The sequence below is a fragment of the Podarcis erhardii genome (assembly GCF_964252035.2).
Source record: "Podarcis erhardii genome assembly, chromosome: 10".
In the NCBI taxonomy this organism is placed as follows: domain Eukaryota; kingdom Metazoa; phylum Chordata; class Lepidosauria; order Squamata; family Lacertidae; genus Podarcis; species Podarcis erhardii.
In genome coordinates, this window is record NC_138500.1 from 45,639,833 (window position 1) to 45,654,957 (window position 15,125).

At 47.5% G+C, this 15,125-nt stretch overlaps 1 protein-coding gene across 1 annotated transcript in view; it reads right to left on the bottom strand.

Annotated features, from left to right (window-relative positions):
• KCNMB4 (potassium calcium-activated channel subfamily M regulatory beta subunit 4) overlaps positions 1–13,730 on the bottom strand; it is a 29,143-nt gene extending 15,413 nt beyond the window's left edge. Inside the window, exon 1 of the mRNA XM_081878752.1 lies at positions 12,355–13,730. Coding sequence (XP_081734878.1) covers positions 12,355–12,690 — 336 coding nt within the window. The 5' untranslated portion in view covers positions 12,691–13,730. The remainder of the gene's footprint in view (positions 1–12,354) is intronic.
• Between the last annotated feature and the right edge of the window lie 1,395 nt (positions 13,731–15,125).

Here is a 15,125-nt window from a genome sequence, read left to right on the forward strand (position 1 = left end):
GGTATGGGAAGACCTGGCCTTTACTGATGTTGCTGAACTAACAACTGCCATCAGCCCTAGCAACCATAGCCCTTGGCCAGCAACATCTGGAGGGCCAAAGTTTCCTGACACCTGCACTATATCTGGGCCTTAACCCAAGGGGGCTCATGTAAAATGGGAATCAAGGGTCCCAATTGTGACTGGGTGCCTTTTATGTATTTTTTACTTAATTATGAACAATGTTCTTAATGGGATAGTGGATTCCTCTGCCCTCAGGCTGTCTCTTACAACTTTTAACACTGACATATGTCCTTACAATTTGGAACCTTTGCATTCCTTCGTTTTGATGTGCAACATCAAAGCGGGATTGCTAAGCAGATAAAAATTAGGTTATCTCAAGGTGCTTAAACACCTGCAGCATAAAAGAATGAAACTCTACAGATCATCAAAAGGACAATGGTTCAAAAGGTTTTCAGGATTGTTAAAAAAACAAAAATACTTGAACTGTTCCATGCAGCTAGGGACTTAAACCCCTAATACCCTGCAATGTTTTCATAAGCTGGAAATGCCAGAACAGCCCTAAGTATAGAAGTGAGTGTGTAATCATAGGACAGCTGCACTAAAAGTAACAACAGCAATGAAAGATGTCAGAATCACAGAACAGCAGAGTTGGAAGGGACCACAAGGGTCATCTAGTCCAACCACCTGCAATGCAGGAATCTTTAGTTCAATGTGGGGCTTGAACCCACAACACTGAGATCAAGAGTCGTCTTGATTTACTGAGAAAGGCAACCCTGCTCAGTACTCATTTCATTAGATTTGGAACTAGCTAAAGCACAGCACACAAAACACAACAGAGACAGGTCCTCTCTAGAGGTCGGCCAATTTTTTTGATATATATTTTTTACAACTAATACTGAAGATCTTGGAACTTCCCAATGCCTCACTCAGCTAACAAAACAGACAAGGCCAGTCTGTGTATGTTATATTTCTGCTGATATTGTCATGGCTGCTTTTAATTTAATTTACCATTTATTGTAATCTTTGGGGTGATTTTGTTTTATTTATCATTCACTGATATTTTGTTGACAATCATTTTGTAATATTATAAGCAAAACAAATTCTTGAATTTCCTTAATTGTTCCTTTTCGGTCGTATTCTGAATTGTTATAGAATGGCAATGTATTTTGGGGTTGTATATTTTGACATTTCTATGGGTTATAAACTGCCTTGGGTACAATAAGATAGAAAGGCATGAGACAGTTAAAAAATGAAATGGAATGAAAAAGAAATTGGGAAAATTGGAATATCTCCGGCAGAAAAGCATGCAGCTGTGTCTAGGGACAAACAAAGTTTAAATGGGTTCATAAACCAGGATGACAAGAAGGTCCCTAGCTTTCACTTTCCAGGTAATCAACTACCTTTTATATCCCTCAATTATACAATATTTTACTGTGTTCCTTCTTTGAACTCCTGCTTCTCTCTCTCTCCCCACAACTCCACCCCAAATTCCTCTTGCCTCTCATAGCTAATAGACACACACATAAATAACTTCAGTAAAGTTTTAACCTTGGTTGCATAGTTATTCTCAATTTCTTCCTTTAGCCTAACATTTTGTTGCTTGATGATTAAGCACCAAAAAGTAACTCTTCAGAACAAACATTAAGTAACCCTCACAACACCCCTGTGAGTTAATTAAAAGCTACTGTGGCCATAGAACAGACCGGAAGAGCCTGAAAGTCAGCACATTAATAAAATTGCCACTCAGGTCTGGGGAAGATGTTCAATGTCGTGCACTCCCAAATTTGGCTTTATACTCCCAACGAGTCCCGCTAGAGCACAATATGAATAAGCAGTCGATGAGAAGGGTCTCTTGTGTCCTCACAGGTTAGCCCTATTCTGTGCTGAATCCTTTCCGGAGCTGTTTAAGGTAGCACTTATTTCTAAAAAAATACCCTGCAGATATACTCAGACCTCAAAGTACATATCCACAACCTCAGGTGCGTTGGGATCAGTAGTGAAGGAAACACTCTCTATATAAGGACCGATATATGTACATTATGGCAGGATGCGGGTGGCACTCTGGTCTAAACCACTGAGCCTCTTGGGCTTGCCGATCAGAAGGTTGGCAGTTCGAATCCCTGTGACAGAGTGAGCTCCCGTTGCTCTGCCGCAGTTCCTACCATCCTAGCAGTTCGAACGCACGCCAGTGCAAGTAGATAAATAGGTAGCACTGCGGCAGGAAGGTCAACAGTGTTTCCATGCGCTTTGGTTTCTGTCACGGTGTTCCATTGTACCAGAAGTGGTTTAGTCATGCTGGCCACATGACCTGGAAAGCTGTCTGTGGACAAACGCCGGCTCCCTCGGCCTGAAAGCAAGATGAGTGCCGCAACCCCAGAGTCGCTTTTGACTGGACTCAACTGTCCAAGAGTCCTTTTACCTTTTATCTGTATGTACATTAGCCCTAGCAACGAAAGCAGATTCTGAGACAAAGCCTGGCGAGTTGTGGCTCAAGTTCAATCCACAAAAAGGAAGACAGGTAAGCAAATGTATTTTATTTTTATTTTGTAAATAAGTAAAATACTATGTCACATGTCTTCACCAGCCCAGAAAGGAGAATATGAGCAACCCATGTCAAATAATTCATCTACTGCCCACCAGGAACCTGTAGGCTGACTGGGGATACTGGAAGCCAACAGAGAAGGGATAAGGCAAGTGGCAATGGAGGAAACAAACCTTTTCTGTTCTGATATCCCACAGCTTCTCCACAGGAATACTCACTGCCAGGCTTTTCAGTACTTTTCATGATTAACCTACTGCCTTCTTAGTCCTCTGAGTTTCAGTTTCAAGTTTCTTCACTTTTTTAATGTCAACTTCTGCTTTTACAACACTACTCTGATTTTGGAGACTGTTTCAACGTGGGTCGCATTTTATTATCATATAAGCTGCCTGAAGAATTCTAGGTGTGGGGTGCAGCAGTTATCCATGCTCTGGGTAACCGCCTGGTTAGACTACTGCAATAGCCAAGCTGGGAAATGCTCGCAAGTGAGCACAGTGCACCTTTAAAAGCTTAACATGAGTCGACAGTGTGATGCAGCAGCAAAAGACACTGCAGAGTGTCCCAATCAAGGGAAGTCATAGTCCCATTCTATTCTGCCTTGGTGAGAGCCCACCTGGAGTCCTGTGTCCAGTTCTGGGTGCCACAATTTAAGAAGGATGTTGACATGTGCAAAGGAGGACAATGCCACACGCAGCCTTCTGGATCCCATCCTTGTAAATAAGCCCAGAAAAGTTACTAGCTGGGGGGGGGGAGCCTCCCTCTGCTGCAGCCAGCATGGAAATGCAAACCAAGTAGTCTTCTAGCAAGTAGACTTGCAGAGGAGGAACAGAACAATCCGTTCCTCTTCCACCAACCTGTCCAGTTTCCATGCTTGCCATGAAGAAAGGGACTTTCCTTTTCTTTTCTTTTTTCAAAATTTTTTATTGATTTTCCAAATTTATGACAAACATATAAAGAAAACATCAAAAAGAAAAAGAAAAGAAAAACAAATAAACATAAATCCTAACTGTAACAATTCCATTTTTGTTAACATTGTTGGGTGACTTCCTCAAATCCCCCTGGCTGAACTTCCATATATATCATTGTAGCAGTTTTCCAAAACTAATTTCACCTAAAATTTAGTCAGTTAACCTCTTCATGAAGAAAGGGACTTTCCTTCCTTCACGGCTAGCATGGAAACCAAGTGGACTGGGTGGAAAGATCCACCTTGCTCCCTCACCTGCATGGGATTCCTGATCACCAGTGGCTACCAGGCAAGTTGTTAATTATAAGGCAGTATTTACTTAATTGCTCCTTAAATTCTGAATACACTTTTCTTGATCCTGGAAAGGAGATTTATATACAGATGTAGGCATGGCTAATATGGATGGTGATGTGCGCAATGTGGTGCAGATTTGAGCCTCCTTAAAAAAGGGTGGGTGTGTCTTCTGCCTGAAACTAGTGTGGGATTAGGCAACAGTGACTCTCATTGATTTTGATGCAAGTTGTCCAAATAAGTACGTTTAGGATTATAGCCTTTATTCAGCAACACACAAGATCTCGTCCATACTCCTTTCACCTGTAGTAAAGCAAGTAAATTGGAAAAATCTACTTTAATTGCTTTCTTTTCTGATCCAGGATCATCATGACCTATCATAGCAGCCATCCTGAAAACCTAATACTTCACAAAGCAATCAGAGTTAGTGCTTTATCCATTCTAAACAGCAGGCAGGCAGAAAGGCACGCACATTTGAATTAATAGCAATGCTCAGAAGGCACCTTCCACCAAGAAATGGTGTCTATTTCCGAAGTAAATATTATGGTGTCTCTAATTTTGTTCAAAGGCATTAATTCTCACTGTAGCACAAATAGACATTTTAGTAATGTTCAATTAATTAAAATAATTGCTTGTCCATTTTTGTTTTTGTATTCCAAGCAGAATGAGGTGGGGGGACTGGACGGGATATTTATGGGTCACTTGCTTCCCAAATCTTGTATTGTTGTTAGAGACTCAATGCTTTTGCAAGTGAGTGCCCATGAACTGAGAACCTAAGGACAAAAATTGGCGGGAAAGCTTGTTCATGGATGATAATGACTACCAACTCTGATGGCTATTTTATACCTCCATTGTTGGAGGTGGTTTGACCTAAAAACCCTCCCCTACACTACACTCTTGCCCCTCCAGCCTTGCTGCTCCATTTCCCCCTCTCCTTTGGTTTCCCACTTGCCTTCTTCATCTTGCATATCAAGTTGGGAAAGAAGCAAAATTTGGTTGCCATGCAACCAAAGGATGCAACCTCTGTTGCATCCACATTGTGTCTTCTTTGTTTTCCCCCCTCAACCAAGAAAGATGCTTCTTATTCTCCACCCTCATTAGCAACAAACAAAACAAAAACACAGCGGCAACGGCTTTGAAGGATACAATGCACCTGAACAGAGTGAGAAACGCACAGAGGAGTAAAACAGCTCTACTAGAATCCAGACAATAACAACATGTAAAACGAAGATCAGCTTTCCTTGAGCAAGCAATGGAATGAGAATTCTACAGAAGCATGGCAGGCTGATGAAAATACATACATGGTGGGGAGCTTCAGGTCTGGGGGCTGAACATGTCCTGCCAGGCCTCTCTATCTGGTCATCAGAATCCGCCCCAGGCCCCACCCCTCACTGTTCTCTGAGTGCTTTTACCCATCTGACAGCGTAAGAAACTCAGATATATAAGCAAGGTTTCAAATGGCACCTTAAACCTAGGTTACGGTCGCCACAACATATTTTCTATTAGCCAGAAGGTTGGACTAGATGGCCCTTGGGATCAGTTCCAACACTGCAGCTGTTTGATTCTGTGATCTCAACCGCATTGCTTGACTGTAGCTCACTCTTACAGCAACTCACTTGTCCCAGTATGCAAGAAGGAGAAACCCACACAGGGGAAATGGAAGTGGTATTAACTATGGACTAAGGCAGAGGTTTTTTAAACTGCGGTCACCAACTTGTCACCCAGAAATCTCCACGCGGTCACAATGGGACCTGTGCCAGTAGCAAAATGCACCTGGCACATGCCTAGTTTTGAACACTGGTCTGGAATGTGTCCCTGAACGCCAATAAGGCCTTTTGCTTGTCTAGGTAGAGGATAGAGAGGGGCGGATGAGTGTGTGGGTAGAAGCTCCCCTACTGCAGAAAGGTAACATTTACATGCATTGCTCCACCAACTTCTGCCCCCAGCCTCACTTAACCACTGGCATGTGATCCTTGGCATGTTGTGGCCCATGGGCTGAAAACTTACATATGCTCCTCTAAGGTGTGATGATCTGAAATGTTCCAGGCTGTAAAAACAAGAGAGGCCGAGCTCTGCCAATAGACAAAGGCGCAAAGCGGTCTCCGACTTTTGACGAGAAATACATCTTCAAAGCCTGCTGGGAGGCCTCTGGGAGGTGAGGGAAGTTAGACACAGAGTAGCTTGACTAGAGTTTACCGGTAGACAAAAGTTTTACAAGCAGTTTATTCTCTCAGAATCCCCTAGCTCTGAAGTCACCTCTCCCGATTCAAGAAACACTAACTCATAGGCAATGAGAAGCTCAACTAGTTGCAGGTCCCCTTTACCCCGTTTTATGAGTCTTGAACATAAAGTCTGAAGTAAGGAGCTATAGAAACAACAGATATTGAGGAAACTAAGCCTCGATTGTGCTTCCTGTTCTACTAGGAGATGCTTCCAGTTCCAGCTAATCACCATTGTTTTTCACTGTCTCTCTCTTATTTCCGCAGTTTATTTGTTGAATTCATTTTCTCCCCTTTCTTCTCATCTCTTTGTCCATTTCAGTTCACCAGGCTTCCCCTCAGGTGTGTGTTGGCAAGAGCACATGCTGAGCCATGTTCAGCAACTCCCCAACCCTCAGCCAGCCAGCACCCCTCAGCTTGGCTCAGTCTATCAACTTGCTGCTCATCTTAGACCCATTTGCACCTGAAGTTAAAAAGGCAGAGTGGTAACCCTGCTTGAAAAGTGGAGCTCACTTTTTTAAAGTGACATACAAGCAACATAAGAATAGCCGTGCTGGGTCAAACTAAAGATCCATCTACTCCGGCAAGCTGCTTCTCAAAGTATCCAATCAAATACCTTGACTAGGGGAATGAAGTGAGTTGGCAGTCTCTCTAGAAACTTCTGCCCAGCTTCATCTTGCTTCATGGTATGTCCAGCCCTGTAACCACAGCTAAGCTTTGATGCACCACTGAACAACTGGTTTTCTCTTTCCTCCTCTGCCCTGCACTGTACAGTGGTACCTCAGGTTAAGAACTTAATTCATTCTGGAGGTCTGTTCTTAACCCGAAACTGTTCTTAACCTGAAGCACCACTTTAGCTAATGGGGCCTCCCGCTGCCACCGCGCCACTGCTGTGCAATTTCTGTTCCCATCCTGAAGCAAAGTTCTTAACCCGAGGTACTATTTCTGGGTTAGCGGAGTCTGTAACCTGAAGCGTATGAAACCCAAGGTACCACTGTAAAGTTTTTGACTTTTTATGCTCAAAAGTCCTAACAGCCATTTATATCCTAACTTGATTCTGCTCAGCAGTTTCTTTTCATTCAGAACATCACGCTTATGAACAGCCTGGTGCTGTAAGACACCACAATCAATCACAATACACTATTCCCAGCATTTAAATAAGGAACTTTCAGATTTGAGCCAAATGTAAGGGACAAAAGAACCCACCCAAAACTTCACAGCATCTTTTTAAATGATAATGGGGCACCTTCTTTGTATCACTTTGAGGATGTGAAACATGGTTGTCGCAGGACAACAGCCATTCTAAGCCATTCTTCCAGAGCTACCCAAACAGTAAGACGAAGCCATGAGCTACTAGTCACGAGATGACTAGCATCTTTTTTCTAGATTCTCACACCACACCTTTCCCTGTTCGTTCTCCAACGCTGGCAGGTCGCTCTCATCAGTATAGACAATAAGTCAGATGGAACAATGGTTTGACTTGGAATGAAGCAGCTTCTGATGTTCCTAAGCACAATAGGTGTTTTTCCATTTTCTGAACCTGCTTAAAATATGTCTGTGCCACAAGGGAACGCAGCAATGATGTAAGTAAACGAGGGCAAGAAGGAGGAGAGGAAAGGGAGGGGATGATGGTAGATGCAGGCAGGCACCAAGGTCAAAGCTAAAGAACAAGAGAAAACAAAAGGGATGATGACAAATCCAGTCAAGACTTTGGATTTCTTGTTTTTTTACTTATAGCTCAACTACCACAAGGAACAATATGTTTCTTATTCTACATCCTATCTGGTCCTACCTTTAAGCAGAGTGAGGTAGCTACCTCAGGCAGCAGATACTGGGACAAGTAACATGCCCCTGCCCCTGGAGCCATTTCTCTTAAGCATCCTTGGCTCTTTCTATCCTCCTAAGCTGGTGACTTGGCAGTGGCAATGTTTGCTTGTTGCTGACATGAGTTGGTGTCATAACCCTAGAGACCAGCAGTGACCAAGCCACTGAGTCAGAAGCTATAGTGCCACCAGTTGGGGAACTGGACCAGGTTCCTAGCTCTGAACATGAAGCTGGCAGACAGGCACCTGCCGAACCAGATCCCACAGCACCAGAGTCTGTAGAAGCAGAGCCAGGACCCTCGTAGGCACTTCTCTGGGGCCAAGGAACTGACTGCCTCCCAGAAAGTGCACCAGATGAGAGCCCATGCAGCAAAGGAGAAGCATCAGTCTTTGGGTCAGAGTTCTTTGGGTCATGCAGTTCTTCAACAAAAAGGGCAGAGCACAGAAGAGGTGGAATTGGCAGCAGACACTCAGAAGGGTCTCAATTCACCTCCAGCCTTCAATGGAGAAAGTTGCTCACTAGGAGCTCTCCTTGGTGCTGAAAGAACTCAACCTGCCTTGTTCAGTGATCTCTTCCTGGGGAGAAGAACAAAACACTTTGCCGGCCATCTTGCCTAGTCACCTTCTCGCAACGCATCACAGATAACACTGTTGGGAAAGGCCCCTGACCAAGGAAGGAGGTCACGCACTTCCAGCAGACATTGTACATGTGCACAGATTGCCCACTCAGATGATGCATACTGGTGCTACCATTGCTACATTATAGGCAGTGAGCAGGAACCAGTGAGCATGGTGTTGTAGGACATGTGCTGTGCATGTGCATGCCCTGCCCTGCATACCCTAAATTTGCCAGCTGTCCCCAAGTGCAGAGGAGGACCCTGTCCCAATGCCAGAGTTGATAGGAAGTTTCAGCTGTCAGTCCGGTCAGACTGTATGCATGGAATGAAAGGATAGCACTATCTTGTCCTTATTTTCCTAGTAGCGACTGCCTCTGCTTCACTGCTCTTAAAAATCACAGCAACTACCTTGGACGTTTCCAAGACCTACCGGTGGACCTCATCCTGCATTTTGAGAATTATTAGAGGCAAATCAGATCAGAGGTGAAGACGAATAGCCAGAGTTAGCTTATAAGAGCAGAAGTACTAGGAAAGCGGACACACCTTCACTGCCCATCTAACGGGTTTACTGTAGCATGAACCTTCAAAACCAATAGCCCATTTAATCTGATGCTCGAGGTGGATACAGGAGGAGATAGCTATCCATTTATTTTAGAGGTTGCCTCAGGAGTAGCCATGATTCTGCCACCCACCTTTTTATTGCTTTAGCCACCATAATTTTTTTTTAAAGCAAGAGCAATTCATTTGCCATCTACAACTTTTACAATGAATAATGGACAGAGAGCTTTCGCCACCCGAGGAAAAGAAAGAAACCAGTCACACTTTTAAATTGCCACTACTAATGAAAAAGATGGTGCAAGTAACAGTCTCAAGGCATTATCTGGATTTCATTAGCGAACATAAATTTGCAGGATGTTCTTCGTCTCTCCTACAAAACAGAGCCACATTGCTGTGTGGTTCTTTTAAAATAAAACTCATGTTAATCCCCCCCCCAACCTGCACACTGGGTTTACAGGCCTGATGAGAACAACTGTAAGTGTACCCCCAGAAGATGTGAGGTGGAAATTTGGAAACATATGCCTCATATAGGAAACTTTGTCAGGCCACTGTTACAGGTTGCAGCTGCCTTTTGGGTATACGTTCAAACAGCTGGGAGTTTGCAGCTGGGTGCAGTGACTCAAAGAGTCCAAGTGAACCTACCTACTTGAACTGTAAGTGGATAAAAGTGCAACAAAAAAAATTACAATAGTAGCACCACCCAATATTTGGATATTCAAGTGCTCAAGGTGCTTCATGTACGCTGCCCATGTTTGCACATAGAGCAAAGCCAAACCGTATGTCAGTGCAAATGTGTGGACTCTCTGTGAGGAGATCGCACCCATTTTGCTCCTCCCTGGTCCTTTTAATTCAGTGCAGCACACCAGCCAAACCAAGGTTTGGCTTAGCGTGTCATCCAGGCATGGGATCGTAGTTAGGATTTGTTCTTGGCTAGAGCTCGTGGTTATTAAGGAGAGAGTTTAACTGCAAGCCCAGGTTCAAACAACACACTAAGAGCCAAACCTTGGCTTACCTTTGTGTAGTGTGTGATTAAAAAAATGGGAGGGGGGAGTAAAGCAGGTGATCTATACGCCAAACGCTGCAAGGTAAATCTGTATAAACATCTCTCATATTTCAGATGGGAAGTGGTTCCCCAATGGCTACCTAGGGAGCTCGGGGCAGAGATGAAATCTGAACTGGGGACTTTCTGTTTGCAGCTTAATCCCTTTATTGCAACTGGGGGCGGGGGGGGGATACAAATACATTTAAGTGAGATATCTGTATCTCAGTGGACATGGCCCAAGCCTGTCACAGTTCCCTCCACTACTTCTAATAGATTCCAGTGCCTCAGGCAACGATCAATCAATTTTTGGCTCCTTCCCTGAAATTAATTAGAAATCTCCTTTCCTTTTAAATCAGGTTCTGCCCAGATTCCCCTCCAAAACCAGGGCTAATTTAATGCCAAACCCTTAGCAGGCACATCCACTGCCAGGAAGAGGTGAAAGAACAAGAACAGAAATGATTTATGGGGGGAAATTTGAACATTCCCATTATACAAAGAGAACAGTGGGCAATTTACTTCACCCAGCTCAGTTTTCCGGTCTGTGAAATAGGAACACCAACATCTTACTTCACAAGGTTTTAAGTAGCAGTAGTAATATTCCTACTTCCGCCTGCTTCTTGGGAGAAAAGCAATGACAAACCTAGACAGCATCTTAAAAAGTAGAGACATCACCTTGCCAACAAAGGTCCGTATAGTTAAAGCTATGGTGATGTATGGAAGTGAGAGCTGGACCATAAACAAGGCTGATCGCCAAAGAATTGATGCTTTTGAATTATGGTGTTGGAGGAGACTCTTGAGAGTCCCATGGACTGCAAGAAAATCAAACCTCTCCATTCTGAAGGAAATCAGCCCTGAGTGCTCACTGGAAGGACAGATCCTGAAGCTGAGGCTCCAATACTTTGGCCACCTCATGAGAAGAAAAGACTCCCTGGAAAAGACCCTGATGTTGGGAAAGATGGAGGGCACAAGGAGAAGGGGACGACAGAGGACGAGATGGTTGGACAGTGTTCTTGAAGCTACCAGCATGAGTTTGACCAAACTGCAGGAGGCAGTGGAAGACAGGAGTGCCTGGCATGCTCTGGTCCATGGGGTCACGAAGAGTCGGACACAACTAAATGACTAAACAACAACAGCAGTAATATTCCTCCTGTGGCAAATAGAAGCTTCAGGTGGGGAGGACAATTTGCATCAGGACCATGGTGCTGCAAGGAGGATTCAAACCTGCATGCTCATGGGTCCCAGGTCCGATCACACACACACTCCACCCCTGGCAGCTATTTACAGTTTTAAAAAGATACAAGCTATGCCAATCCACGTGTTTAACATCACTTGTGGTTTAAACCCTAAGGAGCCGAGGGTGGCGAATGTACCATTCCCTTCACATTTAAACCCACAACAGCAACCCTGTGAGAGAGGCTATGCGGTAAGAAAGAACGGATGTCCCAAGGTCACTCATGAGCTTTGCCACACAATAGGCATTTGAGGCACTCCAACCACCACAACATGCCAGTATTGGGAAACCGTCCTTACTGTGAGATGTAATGAGAGGGCAGAACAGCTCTGTAAGTAAAAGCGTTCTGCACACTCTCAGGAACCCCGTTATACCACCTGCTCCAGCAGCGATCCCAGTCAGGAAAGCGGGGAGGAGGCGCAGTGGGGAAAGACATCCCCACCAGCGCAAAATGTCAAGGGCGCAAACTTTCCAAAGCTGCGCTTGCTGCGCCTCTGGCTACTCTGAAAAGAACCGGAGCTCCGGCTTCCTATTGGAGCGGGCGACTTCTAGAGCGTGGGCGGCCCAATGGGCAGGAGGTCCTGCATTCTATGGAACGGACAGGATGTTCTGGGCTACGGGGCTCTGGACTCGAGTCCCGGGCCAGGTAGGAGGACAGATCCCTGGCAAGCTTCTCTGGCACTGAGGAAGCCGCAAGAGTTGCCAGCTGTCTCGAGTCCCGGAACATCCCCGGAGCCTCCTGACCCTCTTTCTTGGTCCGAGAGTCGACCGCTGCCCACAGAGTCCAGTGGAGACACCTGGGGACGCACGGAGGCGCAACAGGCTGCCCCTGCCTACACTCGCCCAACTCCAGGCACGAACCCCGCCTGCGGACCTTTCTGTGGATCCCCTGGCGGATCGGGCCGGCGAGTAACGGGGCTTCCTTTCTCAAACCCCCAACGCGTCCCCGTTCAAATCACTCCCGTTCGCCCCCTTCCCCAACCTTCCCTCCTGGATCCCAAGATTTCAGCGGGTTGCCCTCTGCACGTGCCCAGAGGAGGGTTCCGGGGCTGCGCCTCCCCCGGGCTTACCTTGGGGTTGGCGAGCAGCTCGTGCTCGTCCTGGTGCAGCAGCGCCCGGGCGTCGGACTCGGAGTTGTTGACGTAGATCTGGAGGCAGGGGTAGAGCGCGGTGCCCTTGCAGTCGGCGCCGCACGTGAAAGTGCACTCGAAGAGCTCGCCGACCTGCTGCACCGACACCACCGTGCAGTTGGCCGCTTTGCCCTGCAGGTCCTGCAGGGCCGGGTTGAGCCAGCAGAAGCCCAGGATGAAGAGAGACACGATGCCCGTGGCGATGAGGAACAAGCCCAGCCGGATGCTCTTGTCCTCGGCTTCGGTGTACTCGTAAGACACCCGGATCTTCGCCATCGGGATCGCGGGAGGCGGCGAGCGAACCAAACGGAAAGGCGGGCGGCGGAGGAGGAGGAGGAGAGGGGCGGGAAGAGGAGCAGGAAAAGCAGCAGAATCGGCGAGGGGTTTGGCTTTTGCTTCTGGCTCCTTCGCGTCCAAAGCGGGGAAGCCCCGCAAGCCCCGCTCCGTCCCGCCGCCGCCGCCGCCGCCGCCCGTTCGATCCCAGCTGCGGGACTAGCCCTGGCCGGGCTCCAGCCCAGGGGGAGGCGCCTGGGGCCGGCGAGCAGGCAGGGAGGCTCCCCTCGCGGCGCGCCAAACAGGCCTTGCAAGGCGGGGAAAGACCCGGGCGCGTTGCGCTGCGCTTCCCTACTCCCCAGGACAGGGGGCTTCCCCGGAGTCTGGCGGCTCGCGGCTCGCCTCCCACCGACTGGATCCGAGCTGGCTGGGAGCCTGGCGACATCTGCCACGAGGTAAGCGCCTTACGGCGGAGGAGGGAGCCCGAGCCGCCGCGCTGCCCTTGCTCAATCTCTTCCCTCCCTCCTCCCCCCCCCCAAGCCGCTCGGGGGGGGGGTGTAGGGCGGGGAGGGGGGCTCGCCATTGACAATCGGAGAGGGACCCAGGCAGGCAGGCAGGCAGGCGGCACCACCTCCTTCTCCTTTTCCCTCCCCCGCCCCACCCCCCGCTCCCTCATCTCCAGTGAAAGCGGACAGGGACAGCTCGGCCCAGGATTATCTCTTGTTTTAAGTCCCGGAAGTGGAGCTTGATTACTCGCCCCGATTAAGGGCGTCCGCAGGGAGGCAAGTCTTGAATGGGGGCAGCGCCACGTGCAGCTCATTCAAGCGCCTCCAAGCGGGGAGGGCGGGGAGGGAGGGACGCGCGGGAGGCGCGCTGGAACGGGAGCGAGCACGTGGCTCGCAGCAGGCGCTCGCCGCCCCCTCCAGGCCGGCTTGCTCCTCTCTCTTTTTTTGTGAAGGGGTTTTAGCCGCTTTAATCTCCTGGAAGAGACCCAGAAATCTCATTCAGTAATTTCTCGTTCTCCTCCCCCCCCCCTCCCTGCCCTCCACGCCCGGCCGGCCCAGCTGGCCAGCCATCAAGCTCGCAGCAGCAGCAGCAGCAGCGACGGAAACCACGTGCGCATCACTCTTGCTCTCTTTCGCGCGCGTAAAAGTTTCCAAACTGGAGCAGATGCTTTACATGTGCACTGGAATGATTTGAAATAAAGGAATGCACGTTATAAAATATGATGGTGGTGATTTCCTGGCAAGAAAACTTTAGTATTACTGTTATTTCAAAGTGTCGCCATCTCTTGGAATAAGGGTTTGCCTACAGGGCAGCTGGGCGGTGCCCCGTGCATATTCCGCGCTCTTCTTCCGATCGTTCACATGGCAAATCCCGGGGCAAGATCAGCTCAAACTGCACAGTCCACCTGGGCAGCGGCGGGGGAACCTGGTTTTTTCTCCCCTGCGCAATGGATAGTATCTCTCTCGAGAAGGTCCCCTATCCACGCCCTGGGCTTTAGGGCTACAGAACAACAACAGCCATGGGATAAAACAACCAAAATGTCCTTACAATGAAGGGAATCTAAAGCAACTCCAACAAACAAACACAGCAGTACCATCCCAAGAGTCTGCTCAAAAACAAAAAGCCGAATATACAAAAACCCAGTGGCAGGAATTGCTACTAGCAGTAATGAAACAGAGGGGAAACAGATTCTGGGAACTGGTGGCCTGGGTTTAATGGAATAGAGTTCATCACAGGAAGCCTCAATTCCTGCCTCTGATTGGGTTAAGAGCCAGGGCCAGCCCAAAATGTTTTGCTGCCTGAGGCAAACCAGAAAATGATACACATTGGTTGGTTCACAGGCAGGGCCCTGCCTCTCTAGTGGCTGCTTTTCCCCTTTTCTTCCCTGCCATATTTCAAAAAGTGAAAATCTGGACAGAAAAGTTGTTGGGCTTTTTTTGCAAAAAAAAAAAAAAAAGAGGGAAGTTTTTGAGCTGTTTTTAAGAGAAATTGCCAAAAACGACACTGCTGACATGGCTTTTCCTGGACTTTTCAGCAATTTCTGCCAGGACACTGCTACTGAAGACCAATTGCCAGCTATGTCCAGGAAATTCCAGGCATATGGCAACCCTACTGTGGGAGATAGACCTAGCAAATGGGTCTTGGTTCACAGCAGCTGCATCTATCTCGCTCAGGTGTGGATCTGCCAACCTTCCCAACTGTCCAGAGTCTGCCACCCAAGGCAGTCACACGAGAAAGCTGGGAATTTATTGTTAAGGGTGCTGGGAATTGCAACTCTGTGGAGGGTAAACTATAGTTCCTAGTTCCTAGTCTGGCACTCTAACCCACTCCCCCACACTGGAGATCATCGGCTCTGAAAAAGCTCACATGCTTTTATTGGGCAGTGGGAGCGGGGAGACCAGAGGCATAATCTGGATGGGCACTGCTAATCC